The sequence below is a fragment of the Acinonyx jubatus genome, chromosome E2, assembly GCF_027475565.1.
Source record: "Acinonyx jubatus isolate Ajub_Pintada_27869175 chromosome E2, VMU_Ajub_asm_v1.0, whole genome shotgun sequence".
Lineage (NCBI taxonomy): Eukaryota > Metazoa > Chordata > Mammalia > Carnivora > Felidae > Acinonyx > Acinonyx jubatus.
Window position 1 is genome coordinate 53,890,017 of NC_069396.1, and position 22,718 is coordinate 53,912,734.

Below are 22,718 nucleotides of genomic sequence, written 5' to 3' on the forward strand. Positions count from 1 at the left end.
CCTGGAGCCTGCTTCGGATTCTGGCTCCCTCTCTCTGCCCCTCCCCCACTCACACTATATATGTCTCTCTCTCTCTCTCTCTCAAAAATAAATAAACATTAAAAAATTTTTTTTTAGAGCATGGACTCTGGAAGTGGACCACCAGGGTCCAAATCTCAATGCTGGCCATTATTAGGTATGTGACCTTGGGCAAGTCACTGGACCTCTTTCAGCTGGCCCATCTATTAAGAAGTAATAACAATTCAGGTCGCGGGGTGACTGGGCAAATTAACCCATCTGAAGTCTTACAACAGTGCTGGGCACATGGTAAGCATTCAACAAATATAACATGTTTATCCATCTCCTGTAGAGTCCCATGCTGCCCCCATTACAATACATGTCACTCGTGGTTGTTGGGTGTCTTACTCTGTCTCCAGAAAGGGAGGTCCATCTTTTTTTTTTTTTAATTTTTTTTAACGTTTATTTATTTTTGAGACAGAGAGAGACAGAGCATGAACGGGGGAGGGGCAGAGAGAGAGGGAGACACAGAATCGGAAGCAGGCTCCAGGCTCCGAGCCATCAGCCCAGAGCCCGACGCGGGGCTCGAACTCACGGACCCCGAGATCGTGACCTGAGCTGAAGTCGGACGCTCAATCGACTGAGCCACCCAGGCGCCCCGGGAGGTCCATCTTTGAGACCAGAAACTGAATAGCCACTCTGTGCTAGGTGCCATTCTAAATGCTATTGATAACATCTTGACAGCTCCCTTCATTGACTGTCCTGGCAGGTAAGCATTTCATGTGTATTATCTCATTTAACTCTCATAGGAGTCTATCCTATCTCTATTCCACAGAGGGGAAAATTGAAGTAGAGAGAGCATTCGAGCAATTTTCTCAAGGTCACAAAGTGACAGAAATGCATTTCCTTCTCTACCTGGTACATTCCTACTTATCCTTTTAAACCCCATGCAAATGTCCCCTGATCTGAGAAGACCTCCCTGTCTCCTCAGAAAGAGTCCTTGGCCTCTCCTCAGGGCACCCTGTGCCTCCTTCTGTTGCAGCGCTGGTCAGTTTTTGTCATTCATTCAACAATGTATGGAGTGGTTTCTGTGTGCCAGGCACTGTGCTGGGTGCTTAAGAAAATCACAGCGAATAAATCCGAGTCCCTGCTTTCAAGGACTGAGTTGAGGGAGACAGGGGACAGACAGATCATTAAGCAGTAAACAAATAAATGAGGTCGTTTCAGCTCTAACAAGTGTGGCAAAAATAAATAAATAAATAAATAAACCGAGCAATGGATTGTTGTCCCGGTAAGGGCAGGAGACCCCTATAGCCAGGGCAATCCTGGAAGTCTTCTTTGAAGAGGTGACCTTTGAGTAGAAACCTGAGTAAGCAGAAACCTGAATGACAAGAATGGAAGTCTTGCCTGTCTCCCTGACCTGACTAGCAGCTCCTGAGGGAGAGCTCAGGCTGATTCATCTCCAGGACCTGGAGTAGGACACAGCTCAATAAACACTTGTACTGTGATGATTACAGGAATGGGTGATTTGCCTTTAAAAATGAATCGAGGAGCGCCTGGGAGGCTCAGTCGGTTGGGTGTCCGACTTCAGCTCAGGTCATGATCTCACAGATCTTGAGTTCAGGCCCCCGCATCGGGCTCTGTGCTGACAGCTCGGAGCCCGGAGCCTGCTTCGGATTCTGTGTCTCCTCCTCTCTCTGCCCCTCCCCCGCTCGCACTCTGTCTGTCTCTCCGTCTCTCAAAAATAAATAGACATTAAACAAATTTTTTTCAGTGAATCAAGTTTTCACGTTCCCACCTACTTTGTTTCTGATTCTTGCATGACAAACTCCGCTGATATGCCTGATTGGCGTTTCCTGGGTGTGCTAATGGGGGTGGGGGAAGGAAGCTGGAGAGGCTCAGGGCTGGAAACTGTGAGCCAGGCTTCTGTGGGCTCTGTGAGCGCAAGGACCGTGTGGTTGGCGTCGCCACTATGTTCCCAGTGCCCAGCATCAGGCTTGCCATATAATAGGTGCTCAATAAATTGGTGTTTGAAAGGGCAAACAAGAACAACCTGGCTGGGAAAGTTCTGCTGTGCAGATGTTCAGCTGATGTAATTAATATCTCCAGAGTCCAGGCTAAGTGGAGACACCTCTGCCTGGATTCTGTGTGTAATACCCTCCAGCAGAGAAATATTTACATGGAGATACTTTCAGGGAGAGGAAAAGAACTCTTCTCTTCAAAGTTTCAGGGTGAAATTTCAAAGCCCGTGTGGAGTGGGTTGGGCATGGAGGCAGACTGGGGGCTGTGGGTGTTGGATCGGAGGGTGAGAACGGAGATACAGAGTGGAGCTGGGACTGGAGCTTGTGGTTGGTGAGGGAATGGAGACGGATCTAACCAAGAACTTTCCCCTAAATCTCAGAGGGCTTCTTTATGTCAACTTAGCAACTGAGGTGGGGAGAGTTCCTCTGGTCTTAGAGGCTGAGATGGGTCCAGGGTAAGGTCCCTTGGGTTCCCGTGGCCCCAGGAAGGCAGAGAAGGTACCAGATGACTCAGAGGTGGCCCAGCTCCTGCTGGCACAGGAGGGACTGGTGTCAGGCGGACCCAGATGTGGCAAACAGTGGGAGGGAGGGAGGAAGTGGTTAAGGGGTGCTTCGTGGAACTTGAGAGGAGGGTGGGGAATGTGATTCTCCCATGAACCCTGAGGGCGGGGGATGGTGAGGGGGAGCTTTGGACTGGGGGCTACTCCTGTGCTCTTCTCCCCAGGACACAGAGCGACATATGTTCTCACCAGGACCTGTTGGCAGGTCATGACAACAGGTAACATTTAGTCAGGGCTCACCACCCACTGTGTTAATGCTTTACTGATAATTACCATAGCAACCTACACACTCATGTTATATCATAGTCTCCTCACAGTGGGAATATGAGGTAGGCACTTCATTGTCCTCATTTTCCAGGTGAGGAAATAGAGGCCCAGAGAGGGTGCTTAGCTTGCCTGAGGTCACACAGCAGGGAGTGGTAGAGGCAGCCTGGTTTGGTGAGTGACAACCCCTCTCAGAGATGGGGTGACCACCAGCTTCCTTGTTTCTCTTAAATTAAAAAAAAAAACAAAAAACTTTGCCATCGCTTTTGGCAGTTTGGCTCCAAAGCGGGCAGAGAGCAGCAGTGGGCAGGGGGTGGGGTGGGGTGAAGGGAGGAGGAGAGACATCAGCAGGTGTGAATGGGAAGCAGAGGTTCCAGCGAGGCAGGGGAGGAGCCCAGCCCCCCCCCCCCCCCGCAACTGCCCAGGAAGGGAGAAGAGGCAGCTGGTAGAGGCTCCGGGCCTGGGGGTCAGTTGGAGCGTAGGGTTTTCTCTATCCAGGAGGTGTACTTGCAGATTTGAGTGTAGACAGCTGGATGCTGAGCAGAGCCGCAGGGGTAAATGCCCCATGAAAGGATGCCCTGCAGGGTCTCGTCACAGACCAGAGGGCCACCAGAGTCACTCTGGGGGTGGGGGAAGGAGAGATCAAATAAATGCACCAATTCAAAGGCTGCCACTTGGGGATCTGGGGGTTGGGTAGGGTTGGAGTTGTGTTTGGATAAAGACAAGGTTGGTGGGGAGCCTGAGTGGCTCAGTTGGTTGACTGTCTGACTGGCTCAGGTCGTGATCTCACGGTTCATGAGTTCGAGCCCTGCATCGGGGTCCGCACTGTCAGCGCAGAGCCCACTTTGGAACCTCTGTCCCACCCCCCCGCCCCTCCCCCATGCTCTCTCTCAAAAATAAATAAAACATTTTTTTTAAAAAAGATGAGGTGGGTTAAGTATGAGGTGGGGTTGGGATGGGGCCGGACTAGGGGTTGTGGACATTGGATGGTGGGGGGGGAGCGAGAGTGGAGATGGGGTAGAGCTGGGGCTGTAGCTTGTGATGAGGTGGGGGGAGGTAGACATGGGCCGACAGAGAGGGATGGGGTGGGGGTCTAGGCTTGCGGATGGCAATGCTGTTGAGGACGGGGTCAGAAGTCGGTAGGGCCGGGCGCCAGCAGATGGACCCAAGGAGGTAGAGTCGGACGTGGGGTGGGGATGGAGGTTGGGGTAGGGATGGGCTCATGTTGGACACGGGGATGACACTGGGGTAGGGATGGGATCATGTTGGACACGGGGTGTAGGGTTGGGGACAAGGATGGGGCGTTCCGATTTCCCATAACCCTATCCTAGCTCCCATGAGTGAGACCCTCCCTGGCCAGTTCCTACCTGGCAGGGGTCCTGACCCTGGTCCAGTCCTGCACACATCATGTTGTTGGTGACCACACCAGGGTAGAAGACCTCGCATTCTTTAGGGCTCAGGACAGTGACCCTGGAGCAACTCAGGCCCTTGTTGTACTTCACTGACAGGAGAAAATAGGAGGTGATACTGTGGCCAGACGTCCAGTCCTCCAGGACTCAGGAGTCCAGATACCCAGACGGTTCCCATCCCAGACCCCAGACCTCCAGCCCCTCCTTCCCCAGACCCAGGGTCCCACTCCCCCCAACCCCCTCCCCCCTCAGACCCAGGAGTCCTGGCCCTCAGTTCCTCTTCCCCAAGATACAGGCTTCAGGGTGCCCAGCTCTTGCCTCTTCGGGTGGCCGTGGTGCCCCAGCCAGCCACCTGGCACTGGTCTCCCGGCTGGGCACAGCGGTAGGGCAGGCGCAAGGTCTGGACGCGAGGCCCCAGCACAGCCGGCCTGACCAGCTTCAGCAGCATGAGGTCATGCTCGTCTGTCCGCCGCGGCAGGATGGGGCCCAAGCCATGCTGGTACTTGGGGTGGACGATGGGCCGGGTGGTCCTGCGGAGCTGCTCGCCCTGGATAAGCAGCAGGTGGTCGTCCCCAACGCGAGCCCACAGAGGCCTGGGGAGGGAAGAGCCATGTGAAGGTAAAGCCTTTGTAGGGACGGGGACAAGACTCTGAGTCGGTGGGAAGGAGGGGACTGGCCCCGTGGTGGGAGCCCAGACTCCTGGGTCTGAGGGAGAGAAACTGGGGGCTGGGACTCCTGGGTCTGAGGGAGGAGGAGGTGGGGGAGAAGGGAGCTGGGGTTCTGCAGGAATTGAGGACTGGGGGTCTACCTGGGTAAGCTTACCACTCCTGTCCTTCCTCAATGGGGACTCGTGAGGTGAACAATGTCTTTAGTTCTAAAGTCCTAACCACACCGGACCCCCGGACTTGGGTCTGTTGCATGCAACTATCCACCCTTCAGGGGAGCCCAAGGAGTATCTACTAGACAAAGGGCAGTGGACGAGCCCGAAAGCCCTGAGAAGGATCTACAGCGCCCCCTGGAGGCCACAGCCCAACCCTGCCTCACCTCCTGCAGGAAGCCCTCCAGAACTGACTCCCGCAAGGAGCTCGGAGAGGTCCATACCCTCAAGTGCCCCAGCTCTTCCCGCCGCCTCCCCGGGGCCTGCCTCCACCGCCCCTCCGTGGCTGCCCTGAGGAGCTCGCCCTACTTGTTCCCGCAGTGCGCGGCTGTGAGCACCCAACTCTTGTCCACCAGGACGCCCGCGCAGTGGAACTTGAGGCCATCGAAGAGGGAGACCTGCCAGGGCTGCGAACCGCGTGCGCACGGGGCGCCGGAGGCCACAAGGTCTAAGTCGGTGTCGTTTCTGGGGAGCAGCACCGCCTCCGCGGCTGGAGAAAGAAAAGGGGTGGAGACAGGGCAGGAGCTGGGCTTGGGGCCACAGCTGGGCCGTGCGACGCGCCTGCGGGGCCCGCAGCCAGAACCAGGGAAGCTGGGGGAGAGGATTGGAAATTGGGGGTCCTGCAGGAACCGAATGGAAGTGGCGGAGAAGGACCGCGGGAAAGGAGAAGGAGGCGGGGACAGAGCGGAGTGGAGTTGGGGAGAGCGACCAGGGAGGGTCTGGAGGGACGGGGACAGAATGCAGCGCTCGAAGCAGAGGAGGAACAGAACCCGACCCGGCCACCAGGGGGCGGGGATAGAGGAGGGCGGGCCGGAATAGCGCCGCAGAACGGTGAGAGGGCCGAGGGCCAAAAGCTGTGAGGCAAGACTTGGGAGATAATTGGGCGGAGTTAGAAGGAGCGGGGACCGAAAGGGACTGAGAGAGGGGACTGGGCGGAGTTGGAAGGAGCGGGGACCGAGAGGGACTGAGAGAGGGCACGGGGTTAGTCAGGGGCCGGGAAGGAAGCCGAGAGAAGGGAGGAGTAGGGATCCAGGCGCAGTGCAGGGGGCGCAATCCCCCAGAGCGGAGCTCGGGGGGGACCCGGCTGACTTAGGGGCGGGCCAGCACTGGATCAGCAGGTGGGGCCTGGGGTCCCCGGAGGAGCAGTGTTGCGCTGGGGTTGGTGATGAGAGCACACTCTGCCATCTCCCCTGGTCCCTGGCACCTCCCGCCAAGCCCTGTCCCCCGCCTCACCCCAGAGTTGCGTCACGAGCAGCGGCAGCAGCAGCATTGCCCGGGCCCGGGGGCCAGAGGCGGTGGAGGGGTGGAGGTGCGGAGATCTCATGGCCGGGACCGAGGCTAGGGGGCGAGGGCGGATTAAAACGGATGCCCCGTCAGAGACCTGCACCCCACGGCGCCCGTCCGCCCGTCCTGGGCCAACCCAGCCCGCGAAGACCCGCTAAACCTGCGGCCGACGACTTCAGGGACAGGGGGACGGGCGACTCGGGCCAGAATACCAGGGATGGGCACCATTACCCTAATGACGCCCCCCGTGGCGTCCTCCAGACCTCCCTGTGCCCGAAGGGGGAGCCATCTCAGGACCCCGGCTTCCCCGGACTGCCGGCCAAACAGCATTTGGGTTTCGCCCTCCTTCACAGGTGGCGCGAGGGTCCGAGGCTCAGAGGCGCGCCCGATTGATAGGGCAATTGAGGCTCAAACAGGGCTCGTGCCCGCGACCCGAAGGTCCCCACCCATGCTCTCACAACCCGCCCCTACCAGGGTAGGGCATCCCACCTCACCTGGGAGTCGCTGGTAGGGAGGAGGGCTGGTGAGGAGGAGGGAGGAGACTCAGAAGTGCCTCTGCCCTGCCGCCGAGTGGGCCGCCGAATCCTCTGCCCAGGGACCCCTGGCCTGGCCTTCCCTTTTAACCCCGAAGAGCCCGGAAATTTCCCCACCCTCCCCCCAGGGGTTCACTCCCTCCCTTTCCCTCTCCCTAATTATACCGTGGGTGGGGCTGGCACCCAACCTGGGCCCCAGATTCCTGCTCGGGGAGGGGCCCAGGGAATACAGGCTCTTTCCAGGGCCCCAAACACCCTTTTTGGAGCTGGATTCCATGGGGATTCCCCACGTCTCCTGTTCCAAGAAGTCTTCTCAGCTGGGGAGAGAGGATCCCAGGGAGCCTAAGGGTCTTGAGGAGGGCGTTGGAGAGAGGTGATTGTGAGGCCAGAATGCTGGCCAGGAGAGAGGGAGGCAGAGAGAAAAGACAGATGGAAGGAAAGGGTAGGAGCCACACAGACTGAGACACAAAGAGACAGAAAGGAGGCAGAGGGGGAATGAGGCAGAGCTCAGAGCCTGAGCGATGATGCTCTGTGCTGAGTTCATCCTCACAGCCAGAACAGGGGGCTCAGCAGGTGGCCCAGTGAGTAGCGTCCCTTCCTCATGTTGGGGGGGGGGTACACTGCACATCACACCCAGGTGTGGTCACGTCACATCCTGCCACCTGCGTGTCTTCAGGTGACACATAGGCCCATGAATCACAGGAGGCCAAGGCCACAGAAGAATGTCAGTATCACCTGGGTCAGCTGCTCCATCCTTTCCTTTCAGATGAGAAATGGGAGGCCCAGAGAAGGCAGTGATTCACAGGAGGTCACACAGCAAATCCACCTAACAACCAGGAGGCCCCAGTTCCAGCTCTAGGCTCTTTTTTTTTTTTAATTTTTTTTAACGTTTATTTATTTTTGAGATAGAGAGAGACAGAGCATGAATGGGGGAGGGTCAGAGAGAGAGGGAGACCCAGAATCTGAAACAGGCTCCAGGCTCTGAGCTGTCAGTACAGAGCCCGACGTCGGGCTCGAACTCACGACCGCGAGATCATGACCTGAGCCGAAGTCGGACACTTAACCGACTGAGCCACCCAGGCGCCCCAGCTCTAGGCTCTTACATCTCATGCCCACGACCTCTCCTGCAAGGTGAGCAAGACATCAAAAAAGATTCTGAGTTCTGGACCATTTATGCAGCATCTTCTCCAGTGGGAATTGAGTTAACTCTAGAGGTTGTCCAGCTCCGGGCTGTCCAATGGAACTTCTTACAACAGTGGAAATGCCCTATGTGCGATATTCAGTACAACAACGAGATGTGGCTACAAAGCATTTGATATGTGGTGAGTGTCGGTTAAGCATCTGACTCGATTTCAGCTCAGATCATGATCAGCATGGAGCCTGTTTGGAATTCTCTCTCCCTCTCTTTCTCTCTGTCCCTCCCCAGCTTGTGCACGTGCTCCGCCTCTCAAAATAAATAAATACACTTAAGTAAATAAATAAATAGCCCCATATGGTTAGTGGCTATCGTATTGGCCAGCACAGGTCTGGTGGAACTACCTAGCACGGAGGTTGGGAAAAAAAAAACAATGATAGCTCCTTTTCTTAGGTCCTAATTATGTGCAGGCTGACTTAGCCTCGTGTGCTATTATACTTTTACGTTCATGGTTTTACAGATAAGAAAATTGAGCCTTAATCGAGTTTCACTCTGTAGTTAAGAAATCAGTTTGCTTTAAAAAAGAAAAGGAAAAAGAAAAGAGAAGAGAAAAGGAAAGAAAAAAGAAAAAAGGAAAGGAAAGAAAGGAAGGAAAGAAAGGAAAGGAAAGGAAAGGAAAGGAAAGGAAAGGAAAGGAAAGGAAAGGAAAGGAAAGGAAAGGAAAAAGAAACCACCTTGCTTTAGATTCCTTGCTCTTCCCCTTACTGGCTGTGTGACTATATGAGCAAGTGACTTGTTTCTCTGTTCCCCCAGTTCCTCATCTGCAAAATGGGTTCAATAATAGCACTTAATCTTTGTGAAGATTAAGTTAGTTGATATGTTGAAAAGCCCTTGGACCAGGTGTGGCATATAGTAAGCACTCCAAAGATTCATTCACTCAGTAAGTATTTATTGAAACCTTGGTGAGTGCCTTTGGGGCTAGGGATACAACAGTGAACCAAACAACACTTCTCTCTCCCAGAATCACAAGTTAGTACAAGGCAGGATTGGAACCCAGGCCTCACTAATTCCAAACCCCAAGTTGATTATTAAACCACAGCATGTCTCATAGTTAAGGTGGCTGAAAAGAAAATATATAAAGATGTCCTCTCTTGGGCTTGACTATTAACAGAATGAGCCACATCACCAAATAGGGATCAGGAGTGTTGGGCTGTGATAAGTTGGTCCTGGCTAATTATCCTCCATAGTCTTCTGGATCCAGTCTACATATTTGCAGACCTTGGTATAGACACCAGGCTTTCTGGTGACAGCACATGGATCCTGGCCCCAGGAGATAATGCCTTGAAGAGACCCGTCACAGACCAGAGGGCCCCCAGAGTCACCCTGGGTATGGAGAGAGAGAAACCAGTCACAAAGGGGGGGAGGGTGGCCATAGGGGAGGGGCAGGATTGGGCATGGTGTTAGCGATGGTGTTGGGATTGGGGTGGAGGTTTAGGATGGGGTTGGCAAGAGAATTGGGGATGCGGTTGGAGATATGGATAGCAATAAAGATGGGTGAGGGTTGGAAACGGATTGGGGGGGGTGGTTGGGGCTGGAGTTGGGGGTGGGAATGGGGACAGAGCTGGGGATCACACAGAGGTTAGAAATAGGAACTAGGGGTGGAGAGAGATTGAGGGTTGCAGGGAGGGGAGACTGGGTTAGGGTTGGGGATGAGATTGGGATGTAGTTGAAGAGGCAGATGAGGTGGGAGATGGGCACGGGGATGTGGCTGGAGACCCAGGCCCTGCCCCCTGACCTGGCAGGAGTCTTTGCCCTCTTCCCGAACACTGGCACACACCATGGTGTCTGTGATATTGCCGGGATAGGCGTTCTCACACTCTTCGTGCTTAATGATGGTGATGTTGGCACATCGCAAGGTATGGGGCAGGTGCACTGTGGAAACGGTATGAAGGGGTGTGGACAATGAGAGCCCCCAGTCCCCTTCCCCATGCTACAGAGCCTGCTCTGGACCCAAGGACCTTGCTCTGCCCCACCCCACACCCAGGTCCTGTCCCTGCTGGCAGCCAACTCATCTCTCTGCACTGGTAACACTACTGAGTAAATTTATGATGCCGGTTGTTCCAAATACACTATCTCTGATCCAGCCCTGGTAGGTGGGTGGAATTATCCTCATTGTATAGAGAAGAAAACCAAGGTTCAGCGAGGTGAAGCCACTTGCCTGAGGCCCCACAACTAGCAGGTTGTGGATCTGGCAATGTGCACTATCTGTCTGACTCCAAGGCCCCGATTTTTGTCTCCCTCTTCCGCAACCCTTCCTTATCCCACCAATGACACCCCCAGGAACGCCCCTCTTGCACTCTCGTACTCCATGACTCTCCCCTCTGCAGGTTCCTCTCGTTCCCCCTGTCCCTCTGTCCTCCCACACGCCCCCTTCTGTGTCGCCCTCTGGAGCCCCTACACTGGGGGCTGGACGTCGTGCCCCAGCCAGAAATGAGGCAGCGGGTGCCAGGAGCGACACAGCGTGACGACAGCGTGAGTGGTCGCACGGCCCGGGTGATGAAGGCCGCTGCCGTCATCTTCACCAGCATGATGTCATTGCGGTGGTCTTTGTTGGGGAGGCTGTTGTTGAAGTCTGGGTGGGGGAAGGACTCGGTGGCCGTTCGGGTCTGCTCAAAGCCATCCCGCCGCTGGAGGTTGTGCTCCCCCAGGTGAACTAAGTATCGGCTGAGGTGGGAGAGATGGCGTCAGAGGTGGAAGGTCAGGAAGAGAGGCAGGAGACAGGAGGTGGGGGGACACAGAGGGGAAGGGGAAGGGTTGAGTGCAACTGAGAGAAGAAAGCAACAAAGCTCCACTCGCAACTTCATCCCCATTTCCCACCGAAGCCTCCTTCGAAACCATAACCCCACTTGGCCCCCACCCCCTTCCCAACACCTCCCGTCCTTCCGTCCTGTCTCAGCTCTGTGTCCATCTTCAGTGCTCATGCCACCCCACCCGTGCCCGTCTCCGACCCCATGCCCATTCTCCCCATCCCCAAGCCCCTCTCCAACCATCTCTCCATCTCCAGCCCCCTGCCGGCCCGCCCCAGCCCCCGCACCCACGGCTTGCGGCAGTGAGCTGCTGTCAGGAGCCATTTGGGAGCGATGAGCGTTGCCCCACAGAGCAGCCGTGTCTTCTGGAACAGAGCCACCTGCCAGGGCTGGGAATGAGGAGAGCACTCATACCCCTTGATGATCCTGGTCTCTCCCCCTACATGCCCTGGAGGGGAGTGAGGGCAAAAGAGGGGCTCAGGCAGAAGTGGGGGTGGAGAGAACAGAGAGGGGGTGGGCGGTGTGGGCCCCAGCCCTGTGTCCTGCTGGGAGGCACTGTCTGGATGGGCCAGATATTAAATGATTGAACTGCTTCCATACTGACTGGCCAGTAGCTACTGTTCTGGGCTCTTTGAGTATCTCCCCAGCTACCCTGGCCCTTCCCCTGGGACCCTCCTTGACCTCTCCCCATTTTGGCATCTAAAGGGATTATGTCTGGCCTGGCAAGGGGCATTTGGGACCTCATTATGGCTCATATACCCATTTAGATCTTCTATGGATTGTTCTGTATTTTGAGTATCAGCCCTATCAATATCCAGACATAGAGGGCTGAGAGATCTTAAAGATTTGAGAAGGAGGCCCCTGCCCTCCCCCATTTCCCACATACCTGTTACCAGAGCAAGAATGATTAATCGCAGAATCATCATGGCCTGGAGAGGGGAAGGGCAGGCCCCAGGTTCTTCTGGGAACAAGAAGGGACAAGGGGCCAAATCACTTTATGGGGAGACTAGGGAGGGATTGGTTCATGTTGTCTCCTCCTCCCCTTCCCTGCTCTGGCTCCCCCCAGGGAGAAGCAACGGGGTTTGAGGAACTCCCGAGTTCTCACAGCATCCCGGCCTCCAAACCTTTAAAATAAATCTTTGAGGGGCGCATGGGTGGCTCAGTGGGTTAAGCCTCTGACTTTGGCTCAGGTCATGATCTCATGGTTCATGAGTTCGAGTCCCACATTGGGCTCTGCACTAACAGTGCAGAGCCTGCTTGGGATACTCTCTCTCCCTCTCTCTCTGCCCCTTCTCCCTCCCCCCGCCCCGCTCTCTCAAAATAAATAATAAATAAACTTAAAAAAATAAATTTTTGGTATCAAAGGTGGCCTTAGAGGGGACTGATACCAGCTAGAAGCTTCTAGCAGCCAAAGAGAATATGGCAATTGCTGGGAGGGGCTTTGACTTTGGGGCAAGCGATTGGCCGGCTCCGTTTTAAGTCAGCCATGGTACCTGTGAGATGCTTTGGGGTGAATGTTTTCCTTCTTGCACACCTGAGACCTGGCCAGGCCCCAGCAGCTTGGGACAGGTGAATAATAGGAACCAGCGTCATTTAGCATCCACCGCAGGGTGATATGGGCCCGTATAGCAAGGAGCTCAGCCTGGGACCGTGTTTTAGCCTTGTCTTTCTGAATGCCTGCCCCTTTGAAGGACAGGCAGATAGAGCTGGGCTGGGCCAGTCAGGGGAGAGGCCAGTGCCCTCAGCTGCCCTGGCCAGCAGGGAGAGGGGTGGAGGCTGGACTCAGCTATCAAAGTAGGGATCAGAGACACAGAGAGAGGCAGAGAGCACCCACCCAAGCCTAGAAGGGCAGAGCAGAGGGAGAAAGGGTGCGGAGGTAGAGGAGGCCAGGCAGGCTGCATGGGGGGGGCGGTTGTGCCCTTCCCTCCCCGACTCACAGGCTCTGGGGCTGGGGCTCTGGGTGGCCGGTGGTGGTAGTGGTGGTGTAGGCAGCTGTGGCGGTTTGGGTCAGAGGCAGGTTGGGTCAGAGCATCAGGCACCAGGCAGGTGGCAGACGTGGGGTGGCCCGGATGACTAGGCCTCCTAAGCCCTGCCTTGTTGCCCTGGGGGTGGTGTGTGTGTGTGTGTGTGTGTGTGTGTGTGTGTGTGTGCGCGCCTGCCTGCCTCTGTCACCTCTCCAAGCCCCTCTTCTCTCTGCTTTTCTCTGTTTCTCCGACTTGTCTGCATCCTTCTTCGTCAGGCTGAATCTGTCTCTCTTTGTCTCTGCCGTTTCCTGCCTCTCTGTAATTCTCTGTCATTTTTCTCTTTGCCTCTCTGGGCTTGTGCCTTTCTGTCTCTTTGTCTTTCTGTCTCTGTCTCTCTCTCAGTCTCTCCCTGCATGACTCTTTTAACTCTTTATCGTTCTTTGTGTCTCTCCGTCTCTGCCTCCCTATGCCTCCTTCTCTCTCTCCCCCTCCACCTCGGTTTCCCAGTCCCTCTCTCTCTCCTGTCCCTTCCCCTCCCTCCCCACAGCCCAAGCCCAGATGGGCCCCTGGCCTCCTCAGGGCCTTCCCTTCTCTATTCCAAGGAGAGGGGAAACTGGGGTGTCACAGAGGTGGGGCCACTGCCAGCCGAAGGGGCAGGCCGGGAGGGTGGGGGAGGCAGGTTGGGGCCTGTGGGAGTCGAGGCCCAAGAAAGGGAGTCAGCCCTCTGCAAGGCCTCAGCCCCTAGCATTCCTCTGGGGCTTTGTTTCTGCCACCCACCCTCCCCTCCGCTCCCCTCTCCTGCCTCCGCCCCTACCCCCCCAGCACCCTGTTCCCCGCCCCCCCCCTCCAAATCCAGCTGTGACACTTACTCGCTGTGTGACTTAGGTCCAATGACTTCCGACTCGGAGCCACCTCAATATCCTGTCTGCCGATCCCTCTATCTCCTGGCTGGCTCCTTATCAGTTAGATCTCCCGCTTCCGTCCTGCCTCCTCTCTCCTCTCTCCCCTAACCAGAAGTGGGGCAAGACGACCGGGTATGGGTTCTGAAGGCAGCCAGGCCTGGCCTCAAACCCCGGCTCTGCCTCTTCCTACCACAGTGACGTGAGCCAAGGGACTCCACCCCGGTGAGGCTCAGTTTCTTCATCTAGGAGATGGGGGGACAGCCCTGCCTTGGGGTGATTGGGATGAGGACTCCGGGACAGCCGAGCACAGCAGGCGCTCAGCAAGTATTCCCATGCTGTCACCATCACCCCGCACTCTCCTACCCCCAAATTCCCTTTCCATTCACTGGGGAGAAGCTCTCTTTTCACCTCCTGGACGGTGGTGAAGACAGAACCCAAGGGGTGGGCAGGACTATTTTAAGACCTAGTCTGGGTCCTCTTGCTTTCCAAGGCCACACCCCACCTTCCATCATCACAGACATAGTAAAACGAACCCACATCCCACATTAAATATAACGTGTGCTTGGGGCACCTGGGTGGCTCGGTCGGTTAAGTGTCCGACTTCGGTTCAGGTCATGATCTCGCGGTTCGTGAGTTCGAGCCCCACGTCGAGCTCTGTGCTGACAGCTCAGGGCCTGGAGCCTGCTTCCGATTCTGTGTCTCCCTCCCCTCAGCTCCTCCCCTGCTCACGCTCCGTCTCTCTCTCTCAAAAATAAATAAAGATTAAAAAAAATTTTTTTTAATTAAATATAACATGTGCTCAACAGCTCCAGCAAAGCCAACTTGGAATCCGCTACATGCAAGAATGTTAGGTTTTATAGACATTTAATTAAATGGTCATGAATTTTGATGTTGCAATTTTCATTTGGCATTTTTGGGCCGATAATTTTTCCCCCTTCAGGTCCTTCATGGGCACTGTTCCTAAAGTGCTGGGTGGAGGAAAAAAAAAAAAAAAGGCCCTTATTTTTATTGTTATGAGTAAACTTTGCTACTCCATTCCTGTGTGGCTCCTAAGGGAAAACCTTCAGCCTCTGTGGTCTCTATTCCTACAGTTGTGGGCAGAGGACTTGATGAACCTCCTTCCTGTGTCAACCAGCATGGGGGCATCAAACAGACAGACACATCTCCTCCTCCAGTTATATTTATTCCAGGTAGTCACTCATTCCTTTCTCCCCCAACCATGGGTCTCAAAAGGGCTGGCTGCAGTTGGAGTTCTGGGAAGAAAATCCCCAGAGCAAGAAGGATGGGAGCCAGAGTGATAATGGGGGGCGCTGTTGGTGCTCTGAGGCTCACTCAGTGTAGCACCCAACCTGAGGGGTGGAGGCGGAGGGAGCAGGCTAGTTGTTCCTCATGACCATCCGGATCCAGTCCACATATTTGCAAATGTTGGTGTAGACTCCTGGGATGCCTTTTTGCCCACAAGGCTCCACAGTTCCCCAGGACACCAGACCTTGAAGGACTCCTCCACACACCAGGGGTCCTCCAGAGTCACCCTGGAATACAGAAGGAGAAGGAGCACTGAATAAGTAAGGAAGAAAGCCTGTTCCCATTTTCTTTTTCCCGACTCCCAAATCCATTCCCAGGCCTTGAAGACAGTGGGTCGGCGCTTGGTTATCAGAGAGAAGAGCGTTACTCCGTTCCTGAGGACAAGAGCAATGACTGACCAATAGGGAAGAGTACCCTGTTCCTAAGGGGCCAATCCCAGGGAAGGCAGGACTCCATAACAGGTGGTGGTGATGGGGGGGGGGGGGGCTATCTCTCAAGGGGAATGGTTAGAGCTCTGGCTAATGAGTGAAGAGAGTGTATTCAGTGACCAATCCCAGCGAAGGAGGTGGAAACCATAAGCGTTCTATAGAGGACAATTGGCACGGGCCCTGACCAATGAGGGAAAGAACACAACCACCAGTGACCAATCCCAGCAAAGGAAGGCGGGAGCTATAAAAGTTCTCTCAGGGACAAAGGCTAGGGAGCCCTAGCCAGCAGAGGGTGGCATCCTCCAACCTGAAGGACCCAAGAGGGCAAGGTAGTGGAATTGGAGGGCAGGAGAGTCCACCAGGCTCCTTTCCCACCTCCATCCTAGATTCTCTCACTCTCTGACCTGGGCCAGCACCAACTGGAGGATGGTATGGGGAGAGACAACCAGTTACACTCCTGAGTTCTAAATCCCTGCCACCTCTTGGCCTTCCCCACCTTTCTTTGTCTCTTCCTGTCCCTCTCCTTATGCTCTTCCCATGTCTCCTTCTCTGTTCCCTCCTTTCCTCTATCCTCCATCACCTAGCTCTTGCTGCTGTATCCTGCGCCTCCCCTTCTTTCTGACCACGCCTCTCTCCCCCATCTCCCTGCTCTGTCTCCTACTTCCTGTCCCGGGGTGACCGTGCATAGCCTGCATTCACTCACCTGGCAGGCATCCGCCCCATCAGCGCCGCTGGCACACACCATGTTGTCCGTGATTTTCCCGGGGAACAGAGCCTGGCAGGCAGCACTGGAAACGATGGAGACATTGAGGCATTGGAGCAGGTCCGGGAATGGTTCTGGGGGTGGAAGATAGAAGCTGCATTGTTCCCCAAAGCTTCCCATTTGGGGGCCACATCCTTCCACCAAAGGAAGCCAAATGTAAGTCTATACTCTGCCCTCTTCCTGTGACTCTCCACAACAATCCTCAAACTTCTAGATTTCAGATTTATGACTTCATTTCATAGTGACCCTTGCCCCAGTCCATTGACACAAGTCCCCCTCTCCTTTAACCTATGACTCTGAGTGCCATAACTCAAGACACCTTTTGTCCCTCCAACCCCAGAAACAGTGAATCCGGACTTTTCTCCTTAAATTCCCCATGCGGTGCCCTTTGACCTTCAATCTTATTATACTTAGATCCCAACTTGACCTCATGTTCCCTCTCTGTCTCCAGACCCCACATTTCTTGTCTTCTCTTAAACGTCCAAACTCAGCTCTAAACCACTGCTCCAAAGTGACTTCTGATCCTAGTTTATTTGACCCCAGACTCCATGACCCCTAGCCTCTAGGGCTTTCAATCCCAGACCAGCAATCCCTGGTTGAATCTCAATTTCTAGCCTCAGATTGTGGCCAGCTTGTGCAACATCTGGATCCCATGTCCTCAACTCTACAATGACTTCTAACACCAGCGTCTCTGACCCATGACCCAAGGTCCTATTTACCCGTGCCTTTTTCTCCAGTCTGATGATCCCTGCTATCACTCTGGCCTCTAATCACGTCCCTGACCTATGGCTTCTGACTCCATACCCAACCCGTTGACCACTTTGACTCCCAAGACCCCTGGTCCACCATGATCTCTGACCCCAAACCACAATCCCCATGTTTGACCCTTGATCCATCCTTCTGTTGGCATGACTCCTGATCTCTCGTCCTCCACCCCAGACTTTACCCGTTCTGAGCCCTGACCCTGAGGCTCCCTTACTCCCTGGCTGATTGGTGATGCCCCAGCCTGAGATGTGGCACTTGGTGCCAGCCGCTGCACAGGTGGTGGGCAGGGGCAGGAACTGGACGCTGCGGGTCAAGCGGACGGGTGTGCCCAGTTGCAGGAGCCGGAGGTCATTGTCATGGCTGTGCCCGGCTCTCTGGTAGCCGGGGTGGGTCACGGAGAAGCCACTGCGTCGGATCTGCTCCGTCCAGTCCAGACGGCTAAGACTGTGCTCCCCCAGGCGCACCCAGTACCTGCTGGGGGGGGGGGGGTCAAGGTGGCTCAGCGGGGGGCAGTGGACCCCTGGCTCCCAGACCCTCCAGCCTTTCTCTGCTGCTTTGCACCTCAGTGTCAGTCTTCCCTCCCTCACACGCTTGTTCTGTCTCTCTGTCTCTCGTCTCTATCACTATCTTTCCATTTCCTGCATTTGCCTACTTCTCCGCCCTGAGTCCCTGCATCTCTGTCCCTTTCTGAGTCTCTTAGCCAGGGCAAGCACATCCATCCTTCATTGCTTGCTGCTCTGTTCCCACCCCCTAGAGGCTGCCTGGGCTGTTAGCACTGTCAGCTGAAGGAACGCGTGAGTAATGAGCGGACTCTCTCTGTTCTCTCCCTAATCAATCTGCCTCTTCGTGTTTGGAAGTTCCCTTTTGAAAAAACCTCAGAGCTTCAGACCTAGAAAGTCCAATCTCCTCATTTCACAGATGGGACTGCCGAGACCCAGAGAAGATGCCCAGACTGGGTCAGGGAATAGCTGGGGTGGTGACAGATGTCATGTGGGAAAGAAGGGGAACACGAGGAAATGGGAGCGGGTAGATGAGCAGGTTCCAGGACCCCTCATGCCACCCACACTACCTGCCCCACCCAGCCCCACCCCAGACCCATTGTTGCAGAAGTCCTACTCTTTGTCTAACCTCAGAACCTTTTGTTGCAAGACCATTTCCTTACTCCTTGGCACCCCCATCTCCTACCCTGAGGGTTCTCCTCCCCATCACCTTTCTGCTGCCCCCCCCTGGAAAAGACCACACCCAGACAGGGGCTTACCTGCCACTGCAGTGAGCAGCTGTGAGGACCCATCTGCGGCCAGTGAGGACCCCCCCACAACGCAGACTGGTGCCCTCAAACAGCCCTACTTGCCAAGGCTGTGAGTGACGGGCACACTCCTTGCCTTTAATAATCTTCTCTGTGGCCGGTTGGCTGAGCCCTGAGGACAGGGGTGTGGGCCAGAGAGATGGGGTCAGAGATCTAGAGATTGGGGCTCAGAGACAGGAAAAGAGATGCAGAGATGAAGACACAGACAGGTAAGAGAGAGAGAGAGAGAGAGACCGTGAGAGAGAGTCAGAGACAGGGAGACACAGACCCAGGGACAAATACAAAAAGACCCAGCGATGCCCAGAGACACAGAGAGGAAGAGAAAGAGAAAAAGACAGAGAGATGCTTAAAGATAGGAGGGAGACAGGGGCGCCTGGGTGGCGCAGTCGCTGAAGCATCCGACTCTTGGTTTTCGGCTCAGGTCATGATCTCACAGTTTCGTGAGCTGGAGCCCTGCATCAGGCTCTGTGCACAGAGCCTGCTTGGGATTCTCTGTCCCCCTCTCTGTCTACTCCTCTCCCACTTGTACTGTCTCTGTCTCTAAATCAATCAATCAATCTTAAAAAAAAAAAAGATAGGAGTGAGACAGAGACAGACAAGCACAGAGACAGAGAGAAAAGACAGAGGCATAGTGACAGGAAGACACAGAGAAGGTATAGATCAAAAGATAGAGGTGGCAGGGCCCCCAAGAGCTGGAGGTGAGTGGAGACATAGAGGCAGTCCCCTCCCCTCCTCAGTGCCAGACTGGGGATCAGACCTGGAGGGGGAGATCGGAGGGCTCCCTGTCAGGGAGGAAGGGCTTCCCGCCCCGCTGGGGAACTCACCAGAAACACACAGGAGCAACAGGATGCTGGAGCCCAGGGTGAGCCACCTCCAGGTCCTGGGAAACGTTGGGGGAATCTCAGAGATGGCCCTTTCCCTGTCAACCTGCCCCTCTCTTTGCCCACCCCGCCTCTTTGCCCAGCTCCAGGAGGACAGGATGCCTGCCCATCCCCCCCTCTGCCCATCTCAGGTGGGGAGGGGGGGTCACCTCATTGGTGACCACCTGCCCCCTCCTCACCTTGTCCCCCTGCTTGCTGGGGCCTCCATGTAGCTGTCACAGTTCCAGCCTGTCTGCCTCTGCTATCTGTCTGTCCACCACCTGCCTGTCCTGTCATCCACTGGCCACCCCGCCAGTCAACTCTCCCACTGTCCACCTGGCTTCTCAGCCACCTGTCATGCTGCCCCACCTGTCCCCCTCCTTCTGTCTGTCTGCCCCAGACAGGCAGCTGACACAGCTTTTAACTCTCTTTGTTCCAGCCCATGCGATTTCCGGGTTGAGGGAAGGGGACCAGGAAGACTTGGGGTGGGGCACCCTCTCTAATCCCGCAGAAAATCTTCTCAGCTAATGGCACCTAATTGAGCTTTACAACTAAATGGGGAAAGGGGGGTTGGGCCCAGAATGGCTCTAGGGGGAAAGACCCGGCCCCACTCCTTTTCCCCTTCTCTCCGAGCCAGTGCTCAGACCCATGACTGAAGGTGACCTAGGAATTGGGTTCTAATCCTCATTCCTAGTGAGGAAGGCTTAGGGAGGGTGGGGCCCTCCCCCCCCCCTCCCTGCGGTGTGCAGGGAAGAGGCAGGAGGGTGAGTGTTTAAGAGCACAGGAGAGTGGAAGGGAGAGGCTGGGAAAACCAGAGCTGAGAGAGCCCAGACTGAGAAGAGAAGGAAGGGATTTCGAAATAGATGATCAGAAAGAGACTGAAGAGGTTTCCAAGCTGGGTTCTGCAGAGTCTGATTCTAACTGAATTTTTTAAATGCACGGTCGACCCTCTTCCCTGTGAAGCCCACTTTTCCTATCTGCATGTGGCCGATTTATCTAATTACATGAAAGTTATTTATTTTTTTTTTCTCTTGCGTGAGGGCTTCCACTGGGAAAGAAAGGGAAACAGGGGACCGAGAGAGAACCAGGGACAGGACAGTCTGTGCTGGTTCATCTGAGTTTTTGCTTCACCTGTGAGGGAGGAAGGGAGAGAGAGAGAGAGAGACAGACACTCAGAGGGGAGGAAGTTGAGAGGGAAGGTGGTCAGAGGCAGAGGGAGTGTGAGGAAACAGAAGAAGACCCTCCCCCCTTACTCCTGCCTTTCAGTCCATCACCTTCTCTCTGGTCTTGGATCTCTTTCCTTCTCTGATTTCATAATCACATATCTTCAGCTTTTACTTTCTTTTTTTTTTAAGTTTATTAAAAAATTTTTAAATTTTATTTAGTTTGAGAGAGAGAGAGAGAGAGAGCATGAGCAGTGGAGGAACAGAGAGAGGGAGGGAGAGAATCCCAAGCAGGCTCTGCACTGTCAGCCCCATTGTGGGGCTTGAACCCATGAACCTCGAGATCATGACCTGAGCCGAAATCAAGAGTCACATGCTCCACCGACTGAGGCAGCCAGGCGCCCCACAAATCTTCAGCTTTTGATTTGTTTTGAGACAAATCACCTAACTGAATCCCTCTCTATTTCTGGATTCCTGGAGGGTTCGGTTTATTGAGGTGCAATTTACATGGAATAAAATTCACCCTTAGCTCCAGTCAGGGGCTGCCCTCCAGAACACGTACGAGCATGGTCAAGTTCCATGGCTTTTCAAGAGAAGATGGAAATCCAGACTCATGGTGGGACGTTTTCTGATTTTCAAATATTGGCAAGAAAACAAAGCGTCTAAATCCCACTCTCTCTGTCTTCTTTTCTCTTTCTGCCTTTATTTTTTAATTTATTTTTTAAAATGTTTACTTATTTTTGAGACAGAAAGCGCCAGCAGGGAAAGGCAGAGAGAGAGGGGGACACAGGATCCCAAGCAGGCTCCTGGCTGACAGCAGAGAGCTCATGAACCATGAAATCATGACCTGAGCTAAAGTTGGACACTCAACTGACTGAGCGACCCAGGCACGCCCTGCCTTGATTTTTTTTTTTAAATAAAACTCACATAACATAAAATCCAGTGCCTGAACCATTTTATTTTATTTTATTTATTTATTTTTTAATTTTTTTAACATTTATTTATTTTTGAGACAGAGAGAGAGCATGAACAGGGGAGGGGCAGAGAAAGAGGGAGACACAGAATCCGAAACAGGCTCCAGGCTCTGGGCTGTCAGCACAGAGCCCGACGCGGGGCTTGAACCCACGGACCACGAGATCATGACCTGAGCCGAAGTCAGATGCTCAACCGACTGAGCCACCCAGGCGCCCCCTGAACCATTTTAAAGTCCACACTTCAGTGAGGTCCACCACACTCAAAACACTGTGTAACCATCACCACAATTTAATTCCAGGACATTTTCATCAGCCCCAGAAGAGACTCTATCTCCATTAGGCTGATGTCCATCACATGATGAATGGATTGATAAAATGTGGTCTATCCATACTCTGGAGTATTATTCAGTCATAAAAAGGAGAGATACACTACCACTGGCTACAACGTGGATGAACATTAAAAACACTATGCTTGGGGCACCTGGTTGGCTCAATCCGTTAAGTGGCCGACTTTGGCTCAGGTCATGATCTCATCGCTCGTGAGTTCAAGCCCTGCGTCGGGCTCTGGGTTGACAGCTCAGAGCCTGGAGCCTGCTTCAGATTCTGTGTCTCCCTCTCTCTCTGCCCCTCTCCTGCTCATGCTGAGTCTCTCTCTCTCTCTCAAAAATAAATAAACATTTAAAAAGGAAGAAAAAAGAAAACACGATTCTAGCTGAAAGACGTCCATCACAAAGGCCACATGTTATATGACGCCATGTATACGAACGTCCAGAACAGGCTCACCCATAGAGACACAAAGCAGATTAATGGTGCTGGAGCTGTACGGAGTGGGGAGTGGCTTCTCAGTGGTTCTCTTTTGACACAGACTTGCAGACTTGTGGCTTCTGGAAAAAGCCAGTCCCTTCTTTTGCAGCTGGAGGCTCAAAGAGGGCACAGACTGGCTTGCAGCTTCACTCTCACACCTCTCGCACTCAGGGAAAGCTCGGAGCCCCTTTGCCACCTCCTCCAGGGAGCCCACAGTGCTCTCAAGTCCCAAGCTCCACGTTTTCCTCTTGGGCACCATGGTAAACTCAATATGAAGGCTATTCCCTAGAGAGAACGCGGCCACCCTGACACCTGGGGAGAGGGCCTACAACATGGAGACTGTCGTAGACGTGGAAACAGAGGCAGGACTAGATAATGTCACTTGCCCACAGCCACATGGTTGGCAAGTACCAGAACCAGAGTTTGAACCCAGCCAGTTGGCTCCAGAGCCCCTATCCAAACATATGAATGAACAAATGAATGGCTAACTGAACGAGTACAGGTGTGAACAGAGGAACGTATGAATGGTCCTACAGGCTTCAAAGAAGAAGGATAGCTTTTGGAATCATACACACGGCTGAAAGCTCAGCTCATGCC

General features: G+C 54.3%; 3 protein-coding genes and 1 non-coding gene across 5 annotated transcripts; all 4 read right to left on the bottom strand.

The window, feature by feature from the left end:
* Window positions 1-1,074: 1,074 nt before the first annotated feature.
* Window positions 1,075-7,040, bottom strand: KLK10 (kallikrein related peptidase 10). The gene is made up of 6 exons (XM_027037177.2): window positions 6,907-7,040; window positions 6,362-6,466; window positions 5,438-5,618; window positions 4,570-4,844; window positions 4,210-4,343; window positions 1,075-3,462 (listed from the first exon to the last, which is right to left on the bottom strand). The coding sequence occupies exons 2-6, from the start codon at window positions 6,450-6,452 to the stop codon at window positions 3,310-3,312; spliced, it is 834 nt and encodes a 277-aa protein (XP_026892978.1). The 5' UTR covers window positions 6,453-6,466; window positions 6,907-7,040; the 3' UTR covers window positions 1,075-3,309.
* Window positions 7,041-9,012: 1,972 nt separating this feature from the next.
* On the bottom strand, window positions 9,013-13,884 carry KLK11 (kallikrein related peptidase 11). 2 transcript variants are annotated; one of them, XM_027037195.2, is made up of 6 exons: window positions 13,721-13,884; window positions 11,774-11,848; window positions 11,179-11,335; window positions 10,539-10,804; window positions 9,876-10,012; window positions 9,013-9,463 (listed from the first exon to the last, which is right to left on the bottom strand). In XM_027037195.2, the coding sequence occupies exons 2-6, from the start codon at window positions 11,811-11,813 to the stop codon at window positions 9,311-9,313; spliced, it is 753 nt and encodes a 250-aa protein (XP_026892996.1). In that variant the 5' UTR covers window positions 11,814-11,848; window positions 13,721-13,884; the 3' UTR covers window positions 9,013-9,310. The 2 variants fall into 2 exon arrangements, with proteins under 2 accessions (XP_026892996.1, XP_053066979.1); XM_053211004.1 differs by lacking the exon at window positions 13,721-13,884 and adding an exon at window positions 12,825-13,248.
* A 1,043-nt stretch (window positions 13,885-14,927) lies between these two features.
* KLK12 (kallikrein related peptidase 12) lies at window positions 14,928-19,698 on the bottom strand. Its single transcript, XM_027037178.2, has 6 exons — window positions 19,381-19,698; window positions 19,145-19,200; window positions 18,273-18,432; window positions 17,229-17,488; window positions 16,190-16,323; window positions 14,928-15,285 (listed from the first exon to the last, which is right to left on the bottom strand). Exons 1-6 carry the CDS (start codon window positions 19,407-19,409, stop codon window positions 15,130-15,132), a joined length of 795 nt encoding a protein of 264 aa, XP_026892979.2. The 5' UTR covers window positions 19,410-19,698; the 3' UTR covers window positions 14,928-15,129.
* A 1,746-nt stretch (window positions 19,699-21,444) lies between these two features.
* On the bottom strand, window positions 21,445-21,529 carry TRNAR-UCG (transfer RNA arginine (anticodon UCG)). The gene has a single exon. It is a non-coding gene; the product is annotated as a tRNA-Arg (tRNA).
* Window positions 21,530-22,718: the final 1,189 nt, after the last annotated feature.

What these genes read in the sequence shown, in the direction of transcription:
- KLK10 (XM_027037177.2), bottom strand. Translation starts at nt 6,452, where the DNA reads ATGAGATCTCCGCACCTCCACCCCTCCACCGCCTCTGGCCCCCGGGCC. An exon ending in GCCGCGCACTGCGGGAACAA is followed by an intron (nt 4,845 to 5,437) that starts GTAGGGCGAGCT and finishes TTCCCTCCCCAG; the next exon opens with GCCTCTGTGGGCTCGCGTTG. An exon ending in AGGGTCAGGACCCCTGCCAG is followed by an intron (nt 3,463 to 4,209) that starts GTAGGAACTGGC and finishes CCCCACCCCCAG; the next exon opens with AGTGACTCTGGTGGCCCTCT.
- KLK11 (XM_027037195.2), bottom strand. Translation starts at nt 11,813, where the DNA reads ATGATGATTCTGCGATTAATCATTCTTGCTCTGGTAACAG. An exon ending in CATTCTTGCTCTGGTAACAG is followed by an intron (nt 11,336 to 11,773) that starts GTATGTGGGAAA and finishes ACTCCCCTCCAG; the next exon opens with GGCATGTAGGGGGAGAGACC. An exon ending in GCAGCTCACTGCCGCAAGCC is followed by an intron (nt 10,805 to 11,178) that starts GTGGGTGCGGGG and finishes CTCCCACCTCAG; the next exon opens with CCGATACTTAGTTCACCTGG.
- KLK12 (XM_027037178.2), bottom strand. Translation starts at nt 19,409, where the DNA reads ATGGAGGCCCCAGCAAGCAGGGGGACAAG. An exon ending in GCTGCTCACTGCAGTGGCAG is followed by an intron (nt 17,489 to 18,272) that starts GTAAGCCCCTGT and finishes CCCCCCCCCCAG; the next exon opens with CAGGTACTGGGTGCGCCTGG. An exon ending in CATCACCAATCAGCCAGGGA is followed by an intron (nt 16,324 to 17,228) that starts GTAAGGGAGCCT and finishes TTCCACCCCCAG; the next exon opens with AACCATTCCCGGACCTGCTC.